General features: G+C 42.4%; 1 protein-coding gene across 4 annotated transcripts; it reads right to left on the bottom strand.

Annotated features, from left to right (window-relative positions):
* Positions 1 to 286: 286 nt before the first annotated feature.
* ZFYVE1 (zinc finger FYVE-type containing 1) lies at positions 287 to 27,359 on the bottom strand. Of its 4 annotated transcripts, none has more exons than XM_066321305.1 (13): positions 26,803 to 27,218; positions 25,996 to 26,204; positions 25,323 to 25,859; positions 11,501 to 12,005; positions 9,488 to 9,702; positions 7,369 to 7,475; positions 6,453 to 6,561; positions 5,796 to 5,893; positions 5,580 to 5,697; positions 5,079 to 5,249; positions 4,120 to 4,300; positions 3,514 to 3,627; positions 287 to 2,419 (listed from the first exon to the last, which is right to left on the bottom strand). In XM_066321305.1, the coding sequence occupies exons 3-13, from the start codon at positions 25,818 to 25,820 to the stop codon at positions 2,187 to 2,189; spliced, it is 2,349 nt and encodes a 782-aa protein (XP_066177402.1). In that variant the 5' UTR covers positions 25,821 to 25,859; positions 25,996 to 26,204; positions 26,803 to 27,218; the 3' UTR covers positions 287 to 2,186. The 4 variants fall into 4 exon arrangements, with proteins under 4 accessions (XP_066177402.1, XP_066177403.1, XP_066177404.1 ...); XM_066321306.1 differs by lacking the exon at positions 25,996 to 26,204 and having other exon boundaries at positions 26,803 to 26,825; positions 26,935 to 27,218; XM_066321307.1 differs by lacking the exons at positions 25,996 to 26,204; positions 26,803 to 27,218 and adding an exon at positions 27,226 to 27,359.
* Between the last annotated feature and the right edge of the window lie 584 nt (positions 27,360 to 27,943).

Genomic DNA, 27,943 nt, shown 5'->3' with positions numbered 1-27,943 from the left:
TTTTCTTCATTTTGCAAAACAAAGATCCCAAATACACCTCTCAGCATTCTCCAGAAAGAGTTACACCAAGCCTGCTGCAGTTCAAGCACCATGTAAGACTGCTTTGTAAAGAAACATCACAGAATATTCAGGTCCAGGATAATCTGTCAAGAATGGACTCTGATACTGACAGGTTGCTAAGTTACTGAGACCACATATATATATATATTAAAAATGCTTAGACAACATTTTCCTTTTGATTGAGTAGCAGTTCTTGCTTTGACAAGGAAAAAAGATCAGACAAGTCTTTGAAACAGATGCCAAATATTTTATACAAGGAATGTCATGGCTGCTTTCTCTTTGTGCATTAACATGGTAGTAAGCTACATGCATAAACAGCACACAGGGCACAGCCTACAAACCGAGAACACATTGCTCACCCATTAAAAAAATAAAGAATACTTTGAAGCACAGAATTATGCTAGATGTACAGAATGTCTTTTCAGAGAGGATTTCTACCTACTCATGCCCTTACTTGGACAACTGTCAGTTTATGGCAGACTTTTGCTTACAAAAACATAAGACAGTCCGCAGTAAACTTGGCCAGTACCGAAGGTGTCCCGGAACAGCTTCTAAGTCTACTTCCTTGTGTAGGCTGGATGTAGTTGTGAAAGGATAAATACTTTGTGAGCATGTTCTTTCAGAAACAAAGTGAGAACCACTTGTTACAAGGAAAGTCAGTACGCTTGTTCAGAAGATAAAGTCCTTTATATCAGTTAATTTAATAATACAGTCTTAAAACAGGGTGTTGGGCACTCATCTACACAACAGCACATTTAATAAGCTGGGGAAGAAATACCACAGTTCCAGGACACTGCATTAAACTCCAGCCACTCCAAGAGGAGGCAACTCTCATGTGGTGAAAGAATTCTTGTCTGTGTAAGCCAAGAAGGGAGAATTTTAGGCAGTTTAATCCACAATGGTCTCTTACTCCTTGTAAGTGGAACTACAAATCCACAGAACATGACAGTGTAAGTTAGGTTAAGTGGTGCTTTTCGTAATAAAATCAGTAAATTCATTGCAGTCCTTTCATAAAAGGATGAAGTCCAGTGAGTGCCAGTTGCTAGGAGCGAAGAAGAAAGGTTCCCATTTTCCAGGTTGATTTTTAAGTTCATATTAGAAGAAAGTAAGTCAAATCTGTGCAGTTTCTATGCAACCATATCTGAGAACACAGAGGCTTCAGAGAGACTACAGGATCACTTAAAAAGTGGGGGAAAAGGAAAGTCATCACGACCCAAACAACTCAAATCTTGTCTCTCGGAATTGCCTACGAAACTTGTTCTCTTTCTTCTTCTGCTATGGAGAAAACCTGTAACTGCAATGACCTTGCAGAAAAACTTGGAAGAAAACCTGAGTACATGAAAACATTGTCAGGGAGAAAAGAAACCCTGCTACCTTTTGATCTGGTATTGAAGCTGAAATGGCAAAATTAGAATGCTTTGCCTCGTGCCATAGGATTTGCTTTACCTTTCAGAGCTCTACTGGTCTCTGCCACAGAGTCTGTGTTAACTTGATACCTCTTGCACTGCAAGACCATTGCTCATATCACAGTTCAAACAAACTTGCTAATAAATCTGGGATTAATCTTCCATGGCCAGAAGGGCAGCACCTCCAGATGAAGAGTTGGTTGAACTACCAGGTGTAATTCATATATCAGCACTGGAGATTCCTGGCAGCAGAGAGTCCAAACCATCCTCACACGACATCACGATCAGCAAGACATTCCAAAAGAAGAATTAGAAGGCCATAATTCTGATCCAATACAGTAAGGAATACCACCATCCATCATTTGAACTAGGAATACTCAAAGCTTCATTATTCAACCATATTCTTAATATACTAAATAGTTGATATATATATATATGTGTATATAGGGGGGGTTTTACTGGAATAAAATACAATGGATTTTGGTTTGCTCATTTACAAGGGAGCTCCCTCCCTTTCCCAGTTAATTTGAAATTAAAACCTAGAGGCTGAATGTAAGCTCATTCCCAGCGTTCCAAGATGGATATAACACGAGAGGAGGCCAGAAACTGGAGACATGCACTCTGGCTGCAACAGGTTAGAAGGTGAAAGGGAGACCAGATATTTTCATTTGTAACCCTGAGAACATAAGGAATTGCAAAGATCTGGAGAGCAGCCTGGGGTTAAAGGTCACCAGGCTTTTTATTGCAGTTAAAGCAAACTCGGACTGGGTGATCCCATCCGCGAGAGGGAACCGCTCTGCGGTCGTGTGAGCACTCGTCACAGAATCCCTGGCCACAGGCCCGACAGTGGTGCTTGGACAGCTTGATACTGAATTCCTTCCGGCAGTTGTGGCAGTGCAGGATTTCATGATCTGGTACCCAGTATGCAGGTCGGGCAGCATCTTTTACCAGACCTAAGGAGGAAGCGAGGTGGGGGGGATGAGAAAGGGAGAACAAAATAATCCATGAACATGGGCATGTCAAGAATGTACTCCAGTGGAGGCACTCACACAGTGCAAGTCATACCGCTGCCATTAAGGAGGAGGTGACCTACTGACAGAATCCTCCAGTGCAATGAGCAGCCATTTAGGGCATTCTACCATTCTCCCACATGCTGCCTGTCTTCAAGGAGTAAACAGTGTCTCTTTTAATAGTGTCACCTTGCCTTACTGGAAGTTAAGACACTTGCTTTTCCCTACCTTCAGTTTCAGATGTGGCCAAAAAAACCACCAAGTCACCAAACCAAATATTCAGAAATGCATGTACTGTCTGAACTGAGAAAGGGATTTACTCTGCACTTCACTGAGTCAGAGAGCAAAAACCCACAAAGGTGAAGACAGGACATGCTATAGGCAAAGCAGTTGAACAATGATCTGCACAATGAGTAGGAAGTCAGGTCCAACAACAGAAGATTCAAATGTGAAATGTTTGCTGACATACCTAAACTGCCACCCAGCACATGAAAGAGCAGCAGAGGTTCCCTGCACTAAGCTCAACATTAAAGATCAGACCACTAATTACCTCCTCAGCATTACCAACCTGGACAACTTCAAATTCTCAGCCCTCCCCTTAGAAGTACCAAGAAGTACCAGCAGTATCCATGAACACACATAAAAGGCACTCTGCATCTCTGAAAGAAAACCAAACCTGATAAAATGCTTCCTAATTGGCCAATCTTTAGGGAACTCCAAATGGCAGGTCACTGCAGTGAATCCATCAGGGGAGCATGAATTACTCACAGCCTGGTGCACAGTTTTGCATAACAGGGTGAAAAGAGAGAGTGTGATCTGCAGAAACAACACGCTGAAAACCAAGAGGAAACATCAAGCAGAAGAGGTCCAGAATGCTGTAGAACTCTCAACCAACAGTGGTATCACAGAAGTGCCAGCCTGTCACACAAGCTCTTGAAGTTTAATAGCAAGTTTTGCTCTTTATAACAAGTTTTGCTCTTTGAAAACAAAAATGGCTTTAGACAAAAAAAAACCCATCAGAACAGAACTCAACTCACCTAAGGGAATGTCCATGGCTGTCACCACCGCTCCAAGCGTGTTTTGCACAGCTTCCCCCACCTTCCTGGCAATAAGTGTCCCCCCTTCCTCATCTGAAGGCAGTTCAGCCACATCTGCATGACACAAGAGTGAAGGGCTCAACACCTAAGTCCACCATCCTTTCTGCCAAGTTTCAGTTAATTTACATTAACAAAACCAGCAGCAAACCCAAAAGGCAAGTTGGAATCTTTCCTCAGCCATTATGTTCCCTGTCCACAATCTTGGATTGCAGAGTGCTCATTTTAGCAATAATGGACAAAATATATAGTCTACTGTAACATAAGCACCCCTGCTCTGATGTTAGCATGAGATCATCAGCAGTTGCTAGGAAAACAAAGTAAATACACGATTAGAAAATAATTTTGTCAGCAGTTCAGGTATCTGGCAGGGTCATCTTTCTTTCAAAAGGCATTGAGCTCTTCAGCTTCCTTATCACAAACTGTCTGGAAACCCAGTGTGAACAACACTGTCTACACCCACTGGGAATGGCTGTGATCCAGAAGTCAGGGACAAAGACTTCCGGCTTGTGCTCAGGAACATCTCTGTCAAAATCAACTCAAGATTACCTAGCTGGATGCCCCTGTTGTCATAGCAGTTGTCACACACGCGCACTGGTGCTGGTCCCCAGCCTCGCTCAGGCACTGGACGGGTCTTGGAAGAACAGCCATCACAGAAGCCCTCTCCACAGGCCCGGCAGTGATGCTTGGTGTCGTTATCTTTGAAAGGCGTGTTGCACTTCTTACAACTCTAATCAGAACAACACAGAAGGAAGAACTGTTAGTTTGATCTTCCTGAAGTGAAAAATAGAGAGCAGAAGCCCAGGATGGCAAGATTTAGACTGAAATAGTGAAAAATACAGCTATACACAAGACTTGGGTGCTATCAGCCCCATAACCTTATCCCAGGGAGGTGACTTAGAAGAGTAGGTGTACAATGGTTAAACCAATACACTGCTATGATCTCTTCATTTGCAATCACAAATAAACACAGCCACATCATGCAGGGCTGAATGATGGGTATTTGACCTTTGTGTGAGGTAAGAATTCAGAAGGCAGTTTTCATTAAAGAAGAATCTGTTTCTGGCAAGACACAGGGAATCCTTTCCTAGTTGAACTGTTTGAGAGAGCTTTTTGCATCTGCTATGAAACCAGAGTTTAATCTCTGCACCTATAAAAATAGTACTATCAACTGCAGTAGCTAGATTTAAGATGTTGATTCTTTGCTTTGAAAAACAAGCTCATGCAAGCCAGGATTTTCTGTGATATTGCTGGGAGAGTAGTTCACAAAGAGCAGGGAGAAACAATTTCTTTATCAGGGCTGGGCCAAGTCTCTGTTTATAATTCCTCTGGCTAAGTCAAGAATGGGGAAAGGAGACAGCACTTTAGTTTTCTCAGAGGTGTAGGAGTAGGGATTGCTGCAGTAAAACAAAAAGGATTTAGAATCTGCAAAGTACTTTATTATTTAAAGAGTAAGGAGAAGGGGCTTTAGCTTGGCAAAACCTTTCTCTCCAGCAGCTGCTATTTACCAGAATCTGAGAGTTGGGTCTCCAGTAAGCAGGGGCAATCTGGTCTGTCAACCAGGAGGTCACAGCTTTTGTGGGTCCCAGGCTAAGTTCAGATACTGACTGAGCCATGAAATTCATGCCATCCAACAAACGCTGGGCTGCATTGTTGTTGTCTTTCAGAAATCCATCAGTCTGGAATGAAACAGATATTCATTTGAGAATAAAAACAGGGAAACCTCTTTTTTTTAGATGCAGATGGCTCTGCAACCCATTACTCCTGTTAAACTGGAGGACAAGCAAGAGAAAAAGACTCACCAGCCCTGCTTTGAAAGACAGGAGTAGGTTGGCAACTTAGCCATTTCAAGATAGCCAAAACACGTCTGAGAGCCCTTGCAAAGACTTTCCAACAGCAGGGACCAGCTTAATGAAAGGCAATCTATTTTGTCTATCAACACGCAGAAGAACCAAATGAGCATGTGCATGGCTGCACACATACACAGACTATCCAGCAACCAGACTTACCCCTGGCCAGACATGCTCAATTTCTGTCCTCACTACAGTGTTCACAGGGTCCTGGTTGCCAAACCAGTACTGCCGGCTGCGATACACCACCCCGCAGTTGGGGCACTCGATCACGTACCTGCACAAGAGGAGGACAGGTCACCTTTCTGGCAAGTCCTGTGCACCAGGCAGCACAGAGACCACAGAGAGCAGAGAGATCTCAGCTGCAGCACTCACCCTGACCAGGCATACTTGGCAAGGCCCAGCCAAGGGGAATCCGTGGAAGCAGAAGTCTTTGGCACCACGCTGACCTCCATCCCTCGTTCATAACAGGCCTACAACATAAAGGCTCAATTAAAACGACATTCTTGGGAATCCAAAACTACATCAGCCTGCTGTTTGGCCACATAAAGCCTACAAAGGTACACAGCAAAGGAGCACTCATCAGAGCTCATTTTAAAACAAAGCAAAAGCAAACCCGCTATCAACAATAACATCAGGGAAGTATTTCTACATCAATAAAGACCATGATGCTGGCCAAAAATTTTCCTGGTCGCCTGCACAGATCCTTCAGAAAAATTGGCTAATACCAAGCACTGGGCATAAGCAAATAAGAGTAACCACGTCAAATATATAAAAGGTCAACATCACCCAGGTTAAGAGCAGCCAGCTTCAAAATTTAGCTAGAAAATGACACAAAACACACAGAGGTGATGAACTCTCCAAGCAAACATACAAGTCAAATAAGGATCAATTTTTCTTGTCAAGGCTATGAGCACCTCTGACATTAAAAATAAAAAAAAAGGAAGAAAACAGGCACATGCCTGTGATATTCCTCATTTACTTGGTGATCTTTTCCTTTTTCATTCTTCAGACCTTGTCCTTGTATCTCACCTTGCAAGTGTAGACTCTGTTATCATACTGGTGAGAATATCTGCATCGACTTTTGGATTCATGAGGGACTCCTTCTTTTGCATGGTTCATGCTCTTCTTACAGCCACACCTGAGTATGCAAGAGCAACCCATGAGTCGTTTCTCTTAGACACAGGACAGATGTCACCAAGATTTCATTTTTAGTGCTATCTTGCATTTTTATGGATGTGCTCTCAAACCATCTTCACAACTGTACATACAGCAATGACATAATTTATTACTGAAAGGCAGGCTCTTCAGAAGGAGGTCCAGCCACTGTTTCACATACAAAGGAGCACCACACAACAATTCACTGCAGAAAACACTCAGCATCAGAAAAGAAGCATAACCAGCCTCAACATCATGCTGCTATACAGCTCCCAGACTCAGAGCACTGACTGCCATCTACTGCCCTTCCAGGCTCAATCTTGGGGCTCTTTCCAGAGAGCTACAAGCCAAGATCTAATCAAATATGGAGCTCCACTTGGACCTAGTCACTGAACACAGCCCCATTCCATGATGCATGCTTTAGGGTTGTTTTTACTGTTTAGGCAATAAAAATGTCAGGAAAAAAAATCATAAGAAATTTCAGGGGATTTAATTTAGACACTCCTTTCTTCCTGCCCTGCTTGCATTTGGGAAAAGATATGGGCAGCACAGGTTTGTAGTCATGCACAGAAACAGAGTGGGCAAAAATCATGCATCCAGCTGGGATGTGGCAATAGTGATTGTCCAGTTCACATAAGAGTTGAATTTCAAATTATTTTTTCCTGGAAGTATTAGCTAAGGATAGATGATGTCAGGTGTCAAGATATCACAGAAACTTTACATTCTGTGGCTGCAGGTGGGGGCAGCACTATCCTCTAAGAGGATGGAGCAGCATTTCTCATCTACTTACCCACAGCTTAGGCACACAGAGGAGCATGTGAAATATTCATCTGGAAAGAAAGAGCTGTGAGCCATCTGGTCATCAGGGATCTCCCCACTGAACCGGTCACTTAGAGCCTGTCAAACAAAAAAGAATGAACTGGAAAGAGATTAAGGGCAATGAAGACATTTTGCAAGAAAAAGCATGGATTCCTCTACTGGAGAGGGAGGCAGAGAGTACACAGCTAACGAATGTGTCTTACTAGCCTGGAAAACAAAACAAGGATTGGAAAACAACCAAGAAGGCAATCTTGCACTTGTATGGAAGTAACTTTAATACTTGTAAGATACTCTTTTTCTCTGCTCTCCTCTCCTCCTGTCCTTAGTTTGAATTTTGTAGTATAAATTGGTGTTAGAAAATTGCATCCACCTCTGTATATCCAATCCATGCTCAAAATATCATGGCTCTTGCTAAAAGGGTTTTGCATTCTGGAAACCTCTGAAAAGAAACTCATAGAATAATTTTTCATAGCTCATGAGAACACATTTTTTGCCTCATGGCTCAGAAAGTGCTGCCCTGAGCTTTCCTCTGGCCACTTAAACAACTGCTCTTCTCTGGTGAAATGGCAGAACTGAGACAAAGGGATTTGTACTCTTTCCTAGGAACATCCATTCTCAGATTAAATCAGTCCTTAGCCTTGGCACACTTAACTTTTTCAGTTCCTTCAGGTCTTATGTTTAGGGGAAAAAAAAAGTACTGGAACAAAGCAAATTGTTAGATTTTCTTGATGGAGATCTCTAAAGGCATGCGATCTAGCTGAAACTCTTCCTACAGCTGAGGTTTATATAGTGGCTGCCTGCCTTTCTCTTCCTTCCCTCACAGGGGTTGGGATAGGTGGAGCGGGTGCATCTTTGCTGTGTAACAAGGTTTGACTGCACGTACACACAGACCTGTGTATACCTCTCTCACCACAGCTTCCTTCAGGTAAGTTCTTTTTTTTAAACATTTTATTTCACATAATTTCAAGGAAATTTGCTTTACATTCTCTTTTAAGCTTGACTGATACTGGTACTTTTGAATGAACTCACAAGTTAGAGGAAGTGGACAAATCTCTAGCAAGTCCTGTGTCCTCAGCAAGTGAAGCAAAATAAGTTAATTTGTAGTCAGTGGTGATTTGAACACAGCAAACACTCTACTGGTCATGAATCCAAATATACCAGCAGCTGTATCTGAAACCAGGCTACTTGATTATTGCAATTAAATCTAGAAATTAAACTAAAATTAATGATTCCAACTGTTTTTCCCCTTGCTGCGTGTCTGCTCCCTAATGCAAAGAACTGAGTACATGCCACTCTAACATTTCCCTCTGTGCTTCACCTAACACTAATGCAGATCAGCCAGAATTATCTGCTCCAACAGCTGTGACTAACACCAGAAAAGACTGCTAACACTACTACCTCCTTCTGCAGATATGCCCCAGCTCTGCCTGCCCCTCCCCAATGACAGCTGTGCTCTTCAGGCCAAAGAAAATATGATGCTAGTCAGGCGGTGGTATGTGGAAACTTGTAGAAAATTTAAACAGCCAAAATCTTAGAAAAGTGAACTGTCTAAGAAAAATCACTTGCTCTGAAGTAATGCATCATTTGGCTTGATCCCATCTTATTCCCTAGCTACGAGCACAACTCCTTCCTCCTTTTTGCCTCCTAGCCCTTAGGTTATACTACTCAGTGCTAGGTTTTGCCAACTATTAATTCCCTCCAAGTCTCTTGCATTTTCTCCTCTTGTGCTGAGGCCAACTTTAGGAATTTTATAAAAAAAACCTTCTAAGGTCTCTCTTTGTAAATCACTGGCATTAAGTACTTGTCACTCACAGCATCAGTTACTTTTTTTCTTCCCAGCTTTATGATCTCGCTCAGTTTTGCTCTTTAACTTTTCTTGACCGTCTGTGGTCTTTACTAAAGTGTTTGTTTCGAAGTAAAAAAAAAAAATTACTCAGCTTCCCCAGCTATTAGAAAAAACTATCATTCTCATGGAAGACTTCCATGCAAGTCTGCATCACTGGTTCAGGTGCTCTGACTTTATGAGCCACAGCTGAGTTAACAGCAACAGTGGTACAAATAAACACTGTGACCAACTCTTCTTCACTTACTTTTAGTGCTTTGTAGATAACCCCAGGCTGTCTAGGTGACCGAGTAGTATTGTTCTCCAGCTGCTGCTCCACAGCTCGCCTAAGCCCAGAGAAATCTGTTGGAGGATTGTATGTCCTTGTTCCCTTGTAGTGAATTGAGCTGAAAGCCTCAGGAAAACAGCTTAGCTTCCGAAACCGATCCTGAATGAGCTTCTCAGGAACCTCAGAAGGATGATCTATATATAAGAGTATCAGCAAGTTCATAAACAGCAGATTGTTTAAAATAATATTTTAATTGCATAGTACTTTCATATGCATTAGAAGATTTCTTAATTAAATCTTCTAATATATCTGGAATGCAGTTATCATAATATTTTAAAACAAGGGAAGGAAACAAACTTTCCAAAAGCAGGCTCTGTTTTGTGATACACAGCTTTACATTCTAAGACCAAGTTTCCCAGGTAAAACCAGACAGATCTAGATTTTGAAACACAGATATCCAGATTAAGGAGCAAATTAGGACATAATACAAGGAAACACAATGTCAGCACATTTGTTAGCTCTTTTCACCAGACCATAACTTGGTATAGCTATTCCTAGCACCTGATAAGTGGAGGACATGAACCTTACATGGACTGCCTGCTCTCCATGCCAACACTGTAGCAAGGAAGACTAAGCCTTTATCAACAATTTGTACATGGCACACCACTTCAGAATCGGCCACATCAGGTGAGACTCCACAGAGCCAACTACATTCTCCTGCCTGCTTCCAAGTACCTGTTGTGCATTTCAGAATAAGGCAGACCCCATCTTCCCTGTCCTAAAACTACATAAACACACTTATTTCAATTCTCCATAGAGACAGATGGTTAGAGCTTTCTGCATATCCATATGCTGAGGTTTCTTTCCTATTTCTACTGCGATCAGAAGTGACCATAAAAATAGGTATTTTTTTAATGACCCTGACTCTGCATACAGGTGCAAGTGTCCTCATGGGTCACTAAAGGCTGAACTGATCAAAGAGCAAATATCAACACTTCATGAGAAGCTGAATTGCTAATAAGCAAATTGGTATATAAGGAAAGGATCTGCTTTATAGGTAACTTAAAAGTTATTAAGAAGTTACTCAAATAAGAACCAGAAAGAATGTCAAGTTCTTCTACTAGTTTAAAACCTCACTGTTTGGAAAAGCCAAAATGAGAATGTGGGTCAACCAGGACTGCTGAGGTATTTATTACATGAGAGACAGCTCCTAGATGTTTGCAAACAGTGGGAGTGAGCCTCAGCCACTGTTGCCCATGGGATAGACTCATGGCAGAGAAGTTCATGGAGAACTGTCTCCCATGGGAGCAATCCCACACTGAAGCAGGGGAAGGATTCCTCTGCCTGAACAGCAGCAGCAAAGATGTGTGATGAACTGAACATAACCCCCATTCCCTGTCTCCTTGCATGGCTGGCAGGGGAGGAGGTAGAGCTGGGAAGGATGAGGAAAAACTGGTTTTAAGATTTGTTTTACCTCTCATTGCTCTGATTTTGTCAGTAGTAAATTCAATTAATATCCCCAGGTCAAGTCAGTTTTGCCCATGATGGTAACTGACAAGTGATCTCTCCAGACCTTATCTCAACTGATGAACTTTTCATTATATTTTCTTTCTCCTGTCCCCTTGTGGAGGGGAGTGATAGAGCAGCTTTGGTGGGTGCCCAGCATCCAGCCAGGGTCAACTCACCACATCAGTTTTCACCTTCATCCACTGTATGAACTTGCATGATGACCCCTCCTGTGGCTGGCAGAACTCATGAATATTCAGTGCTCATGTTCAGCTAACTAAGAAGCTTATTCTAACTGACTTGGAATAGTCAGATCACCATGAGGGAATGCTCTTCTAGTTCCACAGCCTGGTTCCCAGACTGAAACCATTGAGAGCAAAACCCAAATCACATTTTTACATGATAGTAAAGAATGCTGAATCTTCAATACAACCTCATAGTTTACAGACAGTGTTTAGCACGTTGTAATTGGAATTGCCTACTCACCAGAGCCCAGTAGCTTGGTGTACACAGTCTCATGAAAAATGATGACACCTGGACCCAAGGTTGACAGAGGAACATCTAGGCCACAGCGGGCTGTGGTAGCTTTTAGCTCCTTGGTGAAGTGTTTTAAATAAGCCTCCGAGGCATCACCAAGGAATTTGAAGAGGTCATTGTGGAGCCTGTCAGCACGAGTACGGTAGATGACAAGGTCAGAGATGGCCAGGACCTTCAGCAGCAGCCGTGTTCTCTGGCTGAGGTTCACAGTGGCCCCCAGGAGGCCCTCAGTATCAATGACCACCACTTTGCGGACAGGGTCATAGGCTGCCCAAACTCCAACTGTGCAAGACTCCTGGGCAGGAGATGTCTTGAAGACTTCCCGGCCATAGAAGAAAGTGTGGTTAAGGGTGTGAGACTTGCCATCCCCTGTGTTCCCAAAGATGGACACTACCTTTAGGTGCTGGTCAGGACTGCAGTCCAGTTTCTTAATGAAGTCTTCTTCATTCCTCACCTTCCAAAACAAAAAGAAAAAAATATTATGTCATTTGAGTAGACAACACTGAAAACACAGCTGGTTTCAGGACTCTTAAGATTAAAAAGAGTGATTACCCTCTCTTCAGATTTCATCATAAGTATCTGAAGCACCAAGAAGCACAAAGCAAAATACTAGAATTCATTTTGTAAAATGTACACATTGATGGGATTTATGTTGTTCCACCATGGAGCTGTTTTGGAAGTGATGCCTCACTGTGATTATGTATCTAGTCAACTCTCTAGTACCTCACCCCGTTCTCTGAGATAGCCTTTTCAGAGAAGGGAGCACAACACTACTTCCAAGTATGTCAGAGCAACTACATGGAGCATGGCAGACTTTCTCAGGATTGGTTTCCTGGCAAGCATCCAAATTCAGGTGTGAAAGAGGGGATTGCTTTTACCAGTTTCATTTGCCTCATCCATAGAGGTTGAGCACCTGTTTAGGTAGAAAAATCTCTGCCGTGGACTTGTGCTGCATCTATCCACAGCCAAGAGCTCTCAGACACAGACTGTCCTATTCCCATTGCTCTCCAGCTGATCAATCCTTCAGCTGGAAAGTGAGAGCAGAGAAGAAGCAGCAAAGCTGTGCACTGGAGTCAGGTGCTTGAAGTCAAACTGGCTCTCACAGAAGTGCCACAACTACCTCAATGATCCATTTCATAATTTACTGTACTGTACTTTCATTAAAAAATAAAACAGAAGAACACACACATACAAAACAAAAAAGAAGTGCAGGTAACTTCTCTTTGGATTTACATCGTTAAAGTGTCAAGCATGGTGCTGTCTAGGCTAAAGAACAGGGCATTTTCTGTTCAGATACTGGAGCAACAGGAGCAGATAAACAAGCAGTGAAATGGGCTAAGGCTCTGTACAAGAGCCCTGATCTTGTTGCAGAATAGATCCTTGGCTTTCACAGGTTTCATGCTTCATTCATTTGTTTAGCCCTTACTTTTCTGTCTTCCAACAGATATTATCCATATACTATATGACAGGGAAGAAAATGACAGAAGCACTTTTTGAGAAAGATTAAATTCACTTTCTTTATCCCCATTCCCTCTTCAAGGAATCCCCACCAACTGAGAAGAGCAGGGCTTCCATACCCCCTCACCTGCTTCTTAACTTCTGGAAGCTCTTAGCTATTTTCATCCTGCGAGTACAGTTGGAAGATCTCACAATCTATGAACCAGAGAGGTAATAAATGGTTTCTTTGAACAAGTTTATTCTTAGATCAGCAAATGAAGTTTAAGGCCTAGCCAGCCCCATTTGCTTTGGTCAAATCTATCAGCAGCACCTAGACTTTGAAGGAAAATAAAAATCAGCCAGTGTGCCAAAAATGTAAAAAATAGCCAGTGTGCCAGATTGTGGCTGAGAACAGTGTTCACAAAGAAAACCTGTGGGCTGTGGGCTTGCAGTAGCTTCTCACAGCAGCCTCACAGTGTAGAAGAAAACAGGAAACAAGAGACATTAAAATGCTCTCAACAGAATCTTTCCTGGTTTCTGTGAGAGAACATCAACATACACTGAAATTACAAATGCACAAGAAAGGGTCTGCTTTCTTGGTAGCTTAGATGATATATGCAGTTTCACTTAGTGTCTCTTAAGATGTTTCTTTGGATGAAAGGAAGTTCTTGGTTCATGGATTTGCTCCTAAAAACATTCACAGATCTGACAATATGAAACTGTTATGTGTATGTCCACAAAAGGGAATATGATAATGTTCCCACCTCCCAAACTTCTCACCAAAAAGGTGACAGGGCCTTTTTGCCAGAGTCAATAGTTATGTACTCCCTGGACAACACAAAAAAATATCAGCTTTCAAACAGCTGCGTAAGTATTGGCAGGACAGCTAATGACTATGATCTTTTAGCCAGCACCAGTTTGGTAGCAGTTTGGGAGAGGCTGTCGAACGGGCTGAGTCAGTAATGTCAGAAGACACAAATGACAATAGGGACCATAAGAATAAGGGTAACTCTGAGATATATTTCCACCATTAAGAGACAGTGTAACTCGAAGTTACATTGAATATCAAATCACATACCCAAAGTTATTCCCTTCTAAGTTATCCCCTTCTAGGCTCTTCCAGACCTCCTTTCAGGACAGAATTCAGGAGTGATACAAACAAGCAAGTTACCCAGGAGCACAAAAATGCATCACAGTCTAGCTAGTCCACTGTTTATGTCTCATAGGACTTGGTAATGATGAATGAGAAGAATCTAAGACATGAAATGAGTAAATGTTTCCTAGCACACTTTACCAGTGCTCAGAAGTCAGATGACCAAGAACTTCCTGAGCAGTGGTTGCACTTAGATACTCGTGGTTGGTAGAGAACCAGTAGACCTATCCTCCATTTTAGAACCTAGTCATAATTTTGGATCCTGCAACATCCTTACAATAAATTCCATGTGAGCAGAGAAGCAACAAAACCAAAAACAGGCCAAAATGACCAAAAGAATCCCTTCCCTTTGATGCTGAATACACCTGTATGTCACTGGTGCTCCTTGTTCTTGTGCACTAGTTGACTTAAACCAATGCTGAGTACAGGAATTATACTGCCAAAGAACCATCCACAACAATTTCCATATAGTAGTCAAATTTACTTCCCTTGAGCAAGTTCCTTTAAGATTTTTGAAATCAGAGTGGGTGTCATAAGTGTCAAAGCACTAATCCCCACTTCTTCATTTTGCTTCTCATCTCTAAAACAAATTGGCATGGTACCACCTTCTGTTGCATGTGCAGAGGGCTCACATTTCCATAACTGTGTCCACTTGCACATTTCCCAAGAGCTCCAGATCTCTGACATTCACAGCACAGGGTAAATACAAAACCCTGCACAACAATGTAAATTAGGGATGAAAACTCTATATCAAAACCAAGAGTCATATATCTTCAGCCTCTTCTTGATTTTGCCATTTCTCATTTACACTTTTGCTATAGCTCTTAAGAGATTATCTTCTAAAAAGAACAGTTTTTACTACATCATATGTTAGAACCCTGGTTAGCTTTCTTTTGTAGTTTTAACTATGTTCCTTTTAGCAGCTGTCATCCAGCTCCCCATGCAGTCCCTTCACCCAAGTTCAGCTGAACTGGAGGTGAAGGTCTTCAAAGGGAAAAAAAAAGAGAACTTAACAGCTAAAGTCCTCTATAAGGATGGTACAAAAACTCACAGCATGCTGTGGTGGAGCACATTTAGAACTGAAGTCTCTTTATCACCTATACTTGGAAATCTCTTGTACCTAACATAACAAGTTTTCCAAATCTGAGCCCTAAGAAAAGTAGAATTGTTTAGAAACAGAACTGTTAAAATGAAACAAGAACTGCTAAACAAGAGAACTCTTTTTAAGAAACAAGAACTGCTAAAATTACATTCCTATCTACTAATATCTTGGTAACAACGTTATTAAAACAAAAAAGTGTTTAAAAGCCTAGGAACAAAAAATCTATAAAATAGAACAGAGTTTCCAATGACCTATACTCATACAACTTTAAATCTGCCTCCAGCAAAACAAACACATTAAGAGAATCAGACATTTTTACCACAGTTTTCTCCTTTAAGACTATGAACCCTTTAGGACTTGCTAATATTCATGGAAGTGGTGCACAAAGCCAGAGCTGTGCCACAACACACAATAGCTCAAAACAAAAATCAAGAATGCTTGGCATAGTATTCATCAGAGCGCCTTCATTTGCTAGTCTTACACTGTCATTTTGACTTATGTTGGTACTTTTGTTGTTGTGTTTTGAAGTCTTACTCATTGTTTGACCTGGTTTTAAAAGTGTATTTTTAATAACAAAAATATACTTTCTGCAATCAAGAAAGAAATCATCATATAAATAACTAAATTTTTGAGTCAAGGGTTATCAGGCAAGAGAACAGGAAGCCCAGGGAAGTAGTAGAGTTACCATCCCTGAAAATTTTTAAAAGACATGTAGATGTGGTGCTGAGGGACAGTTTAGCGGTTGACTCGGCAGTGCTGATTTAACGGTTGGACTTAATGATCTCTAAGTTTTTTCCAACTTAAGTGAGTCTATGATTAGACAACCAGCACATGACAGCATCTTCTGACACACAACCACTAAGTCAGTAAGAATAATATAAATTTAACAACTTTCTCAATGAATGGAAATGTACACTACAAGATTTGTAACAACACATCCAAATGTATACCAGCATAAAATTACAAACATCTGAGACAAATCAGTACAAGCAATCAAAATAATCAAGTGGAAAAAAAAAGGAGTATTTACCTTAGAGTATTACTTAACACTGGCAATAGAAGTAATGCTGCTCACAGTTCAGAAAATATTTTTGAAAGATAATGCTTACAAGGATTCAGACACCTTAATTCAGAAGGAGAAACAGCAAAGCAAGCTAAAAGAAGATCTACAAACCTTTTAAGCAGTCTTGAACTTCTAAAACAATACTGAGACAATATTAGGTAATTGATCTTAAGAACAGAGTATCATACCAATCATTAAATCTGGAAACATCTGTCAGATCTGCCCAGCTCAGTGCAGACCAGTACTTAAAAACAGTGCTTCTAAATCTGTATTTTAACTCTAAAAAACTGAGTTCCTATCCAGAAGTATATTCACAAAAAAGTGTTTGGGTGTATGTCTAAAGCCCCAGGTCCTACCTTTAGATCATTAAATCATAACTTCTGTGTACATTGAAAAAAAGAGAGAAATCCATAAAGCAGATTTCTTCCTTTAACTACAGCCAGTAAGACTAACCTGAGAAGAATAAGGTCCACCACAATAAAGTGCCACCGTCAAAATTCACATCTCTGCAAGGCTCCTCACTATCACTCCTGAAAAGGCAGTGCACGAATGCAAAGAAGAGTAACTGGCTTAACCCAGCAACACAAGTGCAACAGGCTATTAAAAATGCAACTAGAAATTCCCAACTTTTGCCCCAGAAGAAATTTTTATTCATATCCACCAGTGTATCTTGTTAGCAAGTGACAAAAAAATATAGTTTCTCTTCCTCACAGGGAACTTTCTGCTATGAAACCCATGACATCAACAGAGCTGTGAGACAGCCCTAAACCACAGTAAGTCAATTTCTGTTTCCTCTAAGATTTTAGGCTAATTCAGGTTGAAAGTGACCTCAGGAGGTCATTACTTCCTCCAGCTTTCAGAGTCTTCCAAACAAGAGAGAAGATTTTGATCATAAGCAGGTGCTCAAGAAGAATCAAAGCTAACTTTTAAGTCCAAGCATCTCCAGTTTTCTACCTTAGGTTGCCTCCTATACCTTTTCTTATCCATGACTTTCCATGGAAAATATAATTTATGCCATTACTCAAGTCTTCCACATGTCACTTAAAATTCGTAATACAACTACACCAATTTGATACAGAAATAAGTGCCTCTAAAATATAAATTTCCTAGAAGTTTGATGAAAATAGACAACAGAGCAGAAAAGAAAGACTCCAATAACCTTACTGAGGAAAGAGCATGTCTCATGTCCACCCCCTGCAGCCTCCAAGACACAGTAGTAAGCTGAGTAGTCATGCCTGTATATGTAAGCCTGCTGGCTGGTGCATGACAACACACATACTGCTTCTTACTCAAAAGACAGAAAATGTGGACAAGCACTGCATAATGGGAAAAAAACAGAAAAATCAGAAATTAGACTTCATCTATTCTACTGGTCAAAGAGTTACTTGTTACTACATAAATGTTTTACAGTAGCCTGAGAAAGTTTCTACAAAGGGCTGTGTCAACAGATTAGTTTAAGAATTGTGCATGTCATACCAGTAGTTACAATCTGGTATTCAGGAGTAAGTTATTAATCACTGATCCAGCAAACACTGACATACATTAATCATCACTGTCCTCAGGGATCTCCTAGCCTTCAGCCAAGCTGACAGTGGACATCAGTATTTTCAGGACTGGAGTCCTACAGAGACTCAAGCCCAAATTGAAGGACCTGACACCAGATGCAGGGAGGACAAAACAAAGCAAGAGACAGACATGCCACAGGGATTTATGGTTAGATTCCCACACCACTCCTCAGCTTCAGCTGGTTTTGATCTTACTGCCCATGTGGGTGCAGGTCTGGCTCAAGCAGATGAAAGCATTTGTATCAGAGGTGTTTCCTAACCTGAAGGGGTTTTTCCTGTTTGTCTTCACTGCAGTACCTCCTATGGGTTCTGTTGAGATTTGTTATCAGCCACAGTACATACACGTGGACAATACTGTCCCTGATTGGAATATATTTTTCAGACCAAAATTGTCCTGTTCCTTCCCACAGCTCTGGCATAGAAATTTAGGTTCAATATTTTCATGGGTTCGTATGGAGCTTAACAGCATGAGTCTCAACAGGACTTAGGCATTCCTGCAATGGAGGGCAGAGGCTGCCCATGTCTGAGGCCCATGTCTATTATTACAGAACTTTGAGAGAGGCAAAGACCAAAGAGTTAAATCCTGCTTAACAACCCTATTCTAAGAGATTGTATTTCAAATGTTTTAAGACAGTGGTGGAAAAAAAACAAGGGGATTTGAGGTAACCAATATGACTGGACTCCACCCTAACCCAGGAGGCAATAATGACAGAAATATTGCTATTACCAGGTAAGTTAACCTTGTAGATGACAGCTAAATTATATCAAACTTCTAGAAGCAGAAATAAGACTACAAAGTCCACTAAACTGTTGGCTTGCTGAAAAAGTACTTTTGCAAGGACTGAAAACTAATAAAGACTTTGAGGAGAATGCCACTGCTGGGAAATTAACACTAACATAATAGTATCATCTAACCATAAAAGAGATCAGTAAACAATGCAGAAATCATGGTTCTGTATCCTAAATACCTTTCAAGTTCCTGTAGATGTTAATTTGGCCACAGAGCTACCAATTACCACTCCAAAGTCACAGCTCTAGCAGCAGAGATCACATCCACATGAAGATACTTGCCCAGAAGACAGCAAGTCAACCAGCAAGTTAATGCTGTCTTCCTAAATACTAAGAGTAACTAGATTACTTGTGTGGGCACTATGTATACCAGTGTCCTTGTTAAGAGGGGCATTTATGAACTTAGTTGTATTACAGTTGCATTCTTTCTAGAAAACAGTAACTCTGGTTATTTTAGCCATTTCAGGGTGTTTGGACAGGCAGGCCAAAGGACTCAATCTTCTGCCTTTATGTGATCCCTGCAACAAAGCATTAAGAACCCAGGTAAAAAAGCCAAAAGTGTCTATCTGCCTCCCACTGATCACTGCAGAAAGGAGAAAGTGAAGGCAATGGAAAGGACAGAAGAGCCAGAAGACAGCAAACTTTTTTCTTTCTTGACTGTAACCCAAAGTACTCACATCCCTTTTCTATTAGCAGCATCCAAGAGCCCAAAAGGATTCATTGGAAAAGTGCAAAGAGGGGTATAGCACAGGAAGCAATGGAACACTTCATTTCCCCCACCCAAGACTGTTTAGTTCAGAAACTGAACTAAGTTCAAGAACTCCTTGAATGAAAGTGTGGGTAATTCCAGAGTGACTTGCTACCAGACTCTCTCACCAGTGACATGCTCTCTTCTTTCCACACCTGCACTCCTGTCTGCATATGGACAAAAGAGAAGAAGGAGCAAAGTATTTGACTTTAACTAATGCCCAAGAGTACTGCATTGTGAAGAAGGTACAAGACTGGTTCCAGGGAAAAGTACTGTTTCTAAGTGGCTATGTTAAAAATTAGCCAAGAGTCAGCCTGAGACTGTCAAAGGAGTTGTGTGTTTCTTAAATGGATGGCTCTCTCTCCTACATTCTAAAAATACTCTTAAAAATACTAGTCTGTGTCCAGTGGAAGAAGGAACACTCCTAACCAGCAATCGCTGAGTAGTTTCTCTACTACTTTATTCCAAGGACAGAAAACAGTGCACTTAAATTTAGGTGAACTCATAACAGACTGGGATGGGAGGAATACTGAAAAATAACAAAGTAGTAAGAGAAAAATTCCTAGAGTGTAGGACAGTAAACTCCCAAAAATACTTTGACAAGAAAATCTCTCTAAAGCACAAAGAGGTGGAAAACTCATCTATAACACATCAACAATATCAAGGGACAGAAATTACATATTCTGATCGAACTGACCTAAAAAACTCAGATCCTTCAACATTTTGTTCTTCCTCCTTTATATCCATGGCAAATATACTAGCTGTGACTCCTTACTTTACAGGACATGGACTAAATTTCCCAGAAATTTACAGCTCATTGTGCTACCCTAAAGCATGGGGGAAAAAAACACCAAAGACACATTCACACAACAGCAAATGAAGCGAAAGTATCACAGGAACTAGCACTATTTGCTGGATAAATGCCATCACTCAGGCTGAAGAGATTATGACCTTCTTTCATAAGAGAACACATACATTAGCTCCCATTAACTGACAAAGAATACTTGACAAGAAAAAGCATTCCTAGAAACTCCATTCTGTCATCCCTAGACTTCATCCAGGCTCCAATCAGTAGATAATAAGGAAAAGTCACAGTACTTCCATCAGGTTTACAGCAGGAGTGAGAAAAGCAAAGCAGCTAGCAACCCTGCAGAGTCATCACTATGTATGTGTAACTTTTTAACAGGAGGGGACAGAGGAGAACACATACTGTTATGCTGTTTGTGACAGGTTATTTAATGATTGTACAAAATGGTCTGCACTTAAATAAGGGCTATGGGCCCTTCTGTGTTATCTTATACTCCTTTAGGTGTCTAGACCTGCTAGAAGGAATAAAAAAGCCTCAAGGAATGGGGCTATATTTAGGAAGTTGAGATATCTATTGGCACAACAAAAAGACCCTGCAAACTGAAGAAAGGGAGCTCATATGGGTATCTCAAGGGAGACATAGCAAAAAATGTACGCTCCTTTTCCTTCATAAAATTATACAGCTGGGGAAATTATTTTTGTGACTGAATAGAGTAAAATTTTTTTCTTCTCATCTCCTTAGTAAGTCAGACTACAAAGTCAGTAGCTTTTATTTTTCTTTGCAATCCATAGATTAGATAATTTCTTGTGACAGAAATTCTTGTTTCTGGTCAAAGCTGAGCAAATTCTAAGGCAGATTATTAATAACCAAGCATGTCCTCTATCTTCTGGGATCAATGAAGGACTTTTTCTACTTCTATTAAGCATATGCGCAGGGTCCTTAATTAGGGCTTCACATAAAGTGTTATCACAGAAGCCATTAGTGATACTACAAGCAAGTTCTCATCTTGTGGCAAGAACTCCTAACATCTGTTCTCCAAGATAAAAATAACAAGTTGGTTTTATGCATTGTTAAGCATTCAGCCCTGCCTCAAAAGTAGTAGTAAATAAAATTCATTGTACAACAGATGCATAACTCTGTTTTATGCTAAAGAGCTCTTTTGCAAGCATGTTGCATAAAGACAAAGCAAAAATGAAAACTGATCCAGAAACTGCATAAAGAGACTAAGATCCAGGTGAGTGGAAGAGTTCATGGGACAGTAAGAGCCTCAGGACTTAAAACAAGTATCACAACCTGAGTCATGTTTTCATTGTTGTATTTCACTGTGTTCTTCTTAATACCAGTTTTTAAAAATCCAATCAATTGACTCTAATGTCTAATGGGAAGTGCCTCCTGTGTGCAAGGGGCAGCACTAGTGACAACACACTGCTTGTTTGAGAATCCAGGAAGTTAGAGATAAGAAAGGAAAACTGACATCTTGGGAGAAGCAGATCAGGAGATTCAGTTGAGGGACTTACACATATGACAAAAGAAGGCATACAGTTCGAGTCTATCAAGGCAAAGAGGTGATGTGGAAGATGTAAAGAGTGACAAGACAAAAGTAATTACTGAGGAATTAATCCCCAAAATATCATTCTCAGATGAGCAAGGAAGATAGACTGCGTTAGAGCCAATTAACAAACAGACGCCGCAGTTATCAAGAACAGTGTGATTGAAGCCTCAGCTTCAGATATGCAACAGATAAGGCTGAAAGTTTAATACTGTGTAAAGAAAAACTGCATAACAGAGCTCGAGAAAGAGAGTCTAGAATGGGGTCTAAAATACAGGTGAGGACAGTTTGTAAAACAGTCAAGGTTTGTTGTCTGATAGAAGTCAGTGAGGTCTTATGAGGGACAAGAAGTCTTGGAAGAAGGAAGAAAAAAATTCATCATGTAGATCAGGATGCCTGAGTACTAACTCACAAGAGCTGCAAAGCATTGCATTGTGTGGTGTGAGACAGCTGGGGCTGGAACAACCTCCCTCTCTGTTCTTCCACAAACTTGCAGTGCGAACTTGGATTTAACCTTTAACAACTTTTTTTAACACCAATAGCCAACCTCTTTTTGAGGTGCTCAGATATAGTGCTGTTAAGATGAACATCACAGAGAAGCTTGTATTTCACAGACACAAACTTCAGCTGCCATTGGTTTTCTACAGACAAGCAGTGTTTAAAAGACCTTTTCTGTCTACGTGGATTTGAACAAGTACAAGAAGTCCTCAGCTTTCTGAGCTTATGCTATGCCTGCAAAGCACAAAAAGCTTTGAGCAGGCCAGCACATCTGTGCAACGCGGCACAAAGACAATTATGCAGATCTCATAATTATCACAGCTGTATCTGTGTAGTGCTGAGCCCTAACCGAGAATTTCCACCTCTCCCCTGAACCAATTTGCTCAGGCACAGCTCCTTATGGATTAAGGCACATTGCTTCTGGACCTAGAACTAGATCAGTCATTTGCTTACACGCTATAAATATTCTTCAGTTTTAGAGCTACCACCTCCAAGAAGCCAACAGGAACAGTGAGATGAAACATAACCACTTGATCTTAACAACTCTAGGTTCCAAAGGAAATGAAAAAACAAATCTTTTGGCTCTGTGTCCCCATCTCAGTGATCCACTTTCCAGTTAAATGTTTGTAAACAAATACACATCAGTGATTATCTCGAGCTATCATCGGCTGCTCCAGCAGCCTAACTAGCTCCATCTAATTTGGGTGGGGGGGATGGAGGGTGGTGGGGTGGTATAGCTTTTATCATTTGTAGTTTTGTAGCTTTTAACATTGTTATGGCAGAATCCACCATTGACATCAAATCAGCACTTTCCTCTTATTTCCCAACCAATGCAACAATTTTCAAGTTCCAAAGGTCACTAAACAGTTAAAGATAGATGAACTACACAATTCTGTTAAATCCTTATCCTGTCTGCTCAAACTTAAAAAGCCACACACTCTTGAACTCTGAACCCCCATATTTCTAGTTACTAATATTTTGGCTTTTTTTGACAAAAAGTTGGCTTAAATAAAGAACATTCTAATGATTTCTCCCCAAGTAATGACGAGCACAAAATAAAAGACTAATGATCACTTTTCTATAGCCAAATTGGCTCCTCAATATTATCAAGAGCAAAAGATGACAACTTAGCTCTGAAGACATCTTCTGTGGCATCTGACAGGCCTTTCTAAATAAAGGTCCTCATGCTCACTAGCAGAATTATCACTATAATAGCAAGCACTCTTTAAATTCCAGCTGTCAGAAAATAATTTACTTGAAATCTCTCAAACTGCTTTGATACTGGCTGCGAGATGTCACATACGTATTCAGCTGTGAGGAGGAGAAGATCATTCCAGATGGAAGAGCTCTGATTCAACCTCTTAACAGTGAAATAAGATTGTTTTTGGAGAGCTTTTTCAATCCAACCCTGTTCTGATCAAATTGCTATGATCTGATAAAGGACCAGTGCCATCCCCATAAGGAAGTTGGCTTTATTGCCCATGACATTTAAATAGCAAATGCACTTGATTGCACGAGGCAGCCAAAGGTCTACCTCAATAAGGCTTACAGATTTATGAGTATAAATATAACTTAAACCAGTACAACCACACACAGACACAGTTTGTGAGCAGCTTTGCAGGACAGCCCTGTTCCAAGGCATTTCAGACCTTGCTCTAGTGGCCAGAGAAGGAGTATTAAAAAGTCTGTATCTTAAAGTAATAGTCGCATCTGTCACACATTACAAGGAAATAAGTGTGTGCTTAGGGCTTGGAGGCATACAAACTCAAGACTGCTACAAACCTGAAACTCGAGCACTCAGTTCACTTCTGTCCTGCATAGTGTGCGTTCTCTGTCAGTGCACCATAAGGACTGTCATCCTTTCCTCCCTTTCCCTTTCAGAAGCCATGACAGTTTAGCAGTCAGTACACCTGAATTGACAGAAATATGACCCAAGTATCTTGCAACTATTTTATATTATTGTGTAATTAGTGTGTACATACATATATATATGTATACACACTTCTATGGTACAGAATAGGTATGAGATACTTAAGTCATATATCCTTGTGATGCATGACAGGCACATCAACTCTCACTGTGACAGACAACTATCAAAAATAAGAATATAATATATAATCACAATTCTTTTTAATGATGGTAGCATGAGTATGTTAAATTAGAGCAACCTGATATTGAGTTTCCAGGTGACTACACATTTTCTTTCAGTGTCTCTTGAATAAGGTTTAACATACGGAATGCAAACTGGAAGTCAGAAAACAAAGTTCAGTTTTTAGTTGTGTAATTAATATGCTCTGTGGCCTTCACACATTTTGCATTCTAAAATGCTTACCAAATATAAGAGCCAACAGGAGAGTTCTATAACCACATACACTAAAATAGTGCCTCCTGGGAGGCTGTTCCTAGTCAAGTAGTTCCCATCATTCTTATCAGCAGACCTACCCCAATGGCAATTTCTCCCTCTTTCTAACATGTAATAATATTTGTGACAAGCAATATAGCTTAACCATGGTGTCTGTACAACTTGAATGGAACACTTTACTTCTATTTTGTTCTACTCCCAAAAATCAGATGAATTTACTGGTGCTAAATGGTAGCAATAGGCTGTAGTCTTGCATTAGCACTACTTGGTACAGTGCCCTCTCATAAAGAGTGCCCTAGTCATAAAGCAGGAAATGGTCTGCCAGCACTCCCATTTGCAGGACACCTACTGCAATACAATTTTGTTCAGGAATGACCAGCATCCTGCACAGACAGCTTTTATCTTAGTTGTATGTGTCTCAGTACAGTCAATTCTTTCACCAGCTTTGCTTACCAAGCCTCTTAGAGGAGACTCTTGCCACACATAAGGTTTTAATAGACTTGACCTTTTGAGGAACTCGTAGGCAAGGCCACCTGAAGGCGCTGTGACTTTTTAGCACTTGTACTTTATTGGCCATCATTTTGTTACCATTGCCACCAATTACATTTCAAGTATTAACCATGCATCACAGCAGCCTGTTAGAAAGAAAGAAACTCAAGCATCTTGCCTGTTCACAACAAACCACAACAGTTCTTACCTGAATCTCCTCAGTTTCATCCACCAAGAGGAAACTCACAACTTTCTCTGTCATCTTCCTTCTCTTGGTCTCCTCATCCATCCCCTCCTCCTCCTCCTGTTCCTGGGCTTTACCAGCATGGTACACGGTGACAGGGTGCTTCCTTCTGTTCCCCCCAGCATGTGTTCTCTTCTGACACTCCACACAGAGGTTGATTTTGCACACCTGGCACCTCACTGCTGCTATCTGCCTTGAGCCTGTCATACTGGCATGCATTATGTTCCCATTGGCACCTTTGCAGGAGTCACAGTACGGGACATGGCCGGGTCTTATCCGGGTCCGTTCGTGGTTCCTCAACCTTTCTGGCTGATGGAGCTCTTCCTCACAGCGCTGGCACTGCAGGCTCCTGCACTCATCACACTCAAAGATTGCTTCATCTGTCCCACTGCAAACATAGCTCTCCTGGCACAGGAGTGTCGTGTTCTGTCCTTTCTCCGCAGTTTGTGTGTGGGCACTCATCTTCAGATTCCTTTAATGCAATGTTTTTCCCTCCTGTTTCTGTTTCAAACAATGATATGTGTAAAAGTCAGTTCCAAGTTTAGTATTTTCACAAAAGAAAGAAACGTAACAGGAATGCTGTCTGTACTTAATTTTAAATAATTAATATATGCTCCTGTAAGATTCATACACTGACCTGCCTTGCAGGAAGAGTGTTGTTAAGTGCTAATGAAGTTTTTTTTCCTCCAAAATAAACTTAGTCAATGTGGCTGGTTCATGTATTATTATACCCAAACGCTCTCCGCTTAGCTGTTTAATGTACTTTCAGTGATGAGAAAAAAGCCCCAGCCTAGTGTACTTCAGCAGATACACCAAGTATTTCCCTGAAGCTGAGAACGGAGACAGCTGGTGACACAGAGACAAAAAAGGTATCAGAAACGCACAAGTGCATATACATGCACACACACACACAAAAGGACCGTGTCAAGACTAGAAAATTCTCTGCTTTCACTCCACAGCTAGGCTCCTCCTTCAGAGTTCACAGTATTTATTTGCTGGGAATTTCCTGATGTGCTTCGCCAGATAAACAAAAATCCGCTCTCTTTGTGCGCTCCTTCTAGTAACACTGGAAGACGATCGCTACCACGGTCAGGCTGACAGACGACGGATTTTTTTTCCCTCCCCCTCTACGCCCCAAGTTGCCAGAGCAGAGCCCCGAGACCAGCGCCCGCCGAGGGCAGCCTGCGCACCCCGCCGCCGCCTTTGTCTCGACCGCTGTCTCCGGGCCGCCTCCCCTGCTCCCAGCCAGCGCGGAACCCCTCTGGCTCCGGGATGACCCTCGGCGCCTCCTCTCCCCGCCAGTCCCGCGGCGCCGGGCGGGCGCTGCCCGCGGGCGGCTGCACTTGTGGCTCGTCCTCCCGCGGGGCTGCGGGCGGACCCGCCACCGGCCCGCGGTTACGTAACGGCGGTGCCGGCCGGCGCCTCCCCCCGCGCCCGCTCCTACCTGGGGCTGAGCCCGGCGCCGCGCCGGCCGGCCGGCACGGGGAGAAGCCCGGGTTCCTCCTGCCGAGCGCAGGCAGCGGGCGGGAGCTGCGGTGGGACCGGGAACAAAGGCGGCGCGGCACGGGGCGCTGCGAGCCGAGCTATTGTTTACAAGCCAGCGGCCACCTTTCTTCCCCTTCCTCCCGCCGGCACCCGGTGACTAAGGACTCGGGTCCCGGCCGCGGCTTCCTCCTCCCCCCCCCGTCCCCTCGGCACCCGGGGGGGATCTCCCGGATCTCCTCCCCCAGGGGCCGACCATGCAGTCGGGGCGCCCGGGGGACCTGAGCAGGGCAGGGCCGGGCAGGACCCGCGCCCCCTCCGCCCGCTCCCCTCGTTGTCAGCCGCGATCAGCTGATCGCGGGGAACTTCGGGGTTATTTTCTCACCGCGGAGACGGGAAGGCGGCGGGCTGAAGGCGGGGCGGCGCTGGCACGCCGGGAGCTGTAGTCCCGGGGCTGCACCGCCCCGGGCTCGCCGCGCCGGCCGGGACGTGCCGTGCCCGTGGCGGACAGGCGCGGGGCCGCGGCCCTTGCCGTGACGCCGAGGTTTTCTGCTCCCCTCGTTTTGTTTTCGCTCCACTGTCCCACACCTGCCTGGGTTCCCTAAGGAACTGCTCCGGAGGAGTGTAAATAGCCCCCAGCAGGGTTTTAAGGGGTGAAATTCTTAGCGAAGCTCTTTTCCTCCCACCGCCTGGAGAACCACCAAGCGGCTGCTCCCAGGCCTCCAGGTCTGGCAAATGAATGGATCACGGTGTCCACCTGAGGAGAGAGCACCTGGCACCCAAATCTCATCTGCCATTCGTGGGTTTAAACGAAGTCTCGACAAGGAGAGCCACTGGTCACTGTCATTGCAGCCTTTGGGTTTTTTTTTTCACTACTGTTGTTTCAACCTATGGGTGAACAGCCATCATCTATATAGCTGAAAGAGACTGCAGGTCCAAAATAGAGGCACACATCTGCCAAAAAACGGCAGATTCACTGTCACAAACTGGAACTGTGGGAACGGGAGGTGAACACCAGACAGATACGGTCAAAAAACCCCACACGGTGAGGAAGTAACCTTGGCCAGTAGTGGCTCCAATGAGCTGTTGGCCCATGGGGTGCT

The sequence above is a fragment of the Sylvia atricapilla genome, chromosome 6 (assembly GCF_009819655.1).
Source record: "Sylvia atricapilla isolate bSylAtr1 chromosome 6, bSylAtr1.pri, whole genome shotgun sequence".
In the NCBI taxonomy this organism is placed as follows: domain Eukaryota; kingdom Metazoa; phylum Chordata; class Aves; order Passeriformes; family Sylviidae; genus Sylvia; species Sylvia atricapilla.
This window is presented reverse-complemented; position numbering and strand designations above follow the sequence as displayed.

Coding starts and splice junctions, on each gene's coding strand:
- ZFYVE1 (XM_066321307.1), bottom strand. CDS start 25,820: ATGAGTGCCCACACACAAACTGCGGAGAAAGGACAGAACACGACACTC. Junction 6,562..7,368: donor TCTGTGTGCCTAAGCTGTGG/GTAAGTAGATGA, acceptor TTGCATACTCAG/GTGTGGCTGTAAGAAGAGCA. Junction 5,698..5,795: donor GCCAAGTATGCCTGGTCAGG/GTGAGTGCTGCA, acceptor CCTCTTGTGCAG/GTACGTGATCGAGTGCCCCA.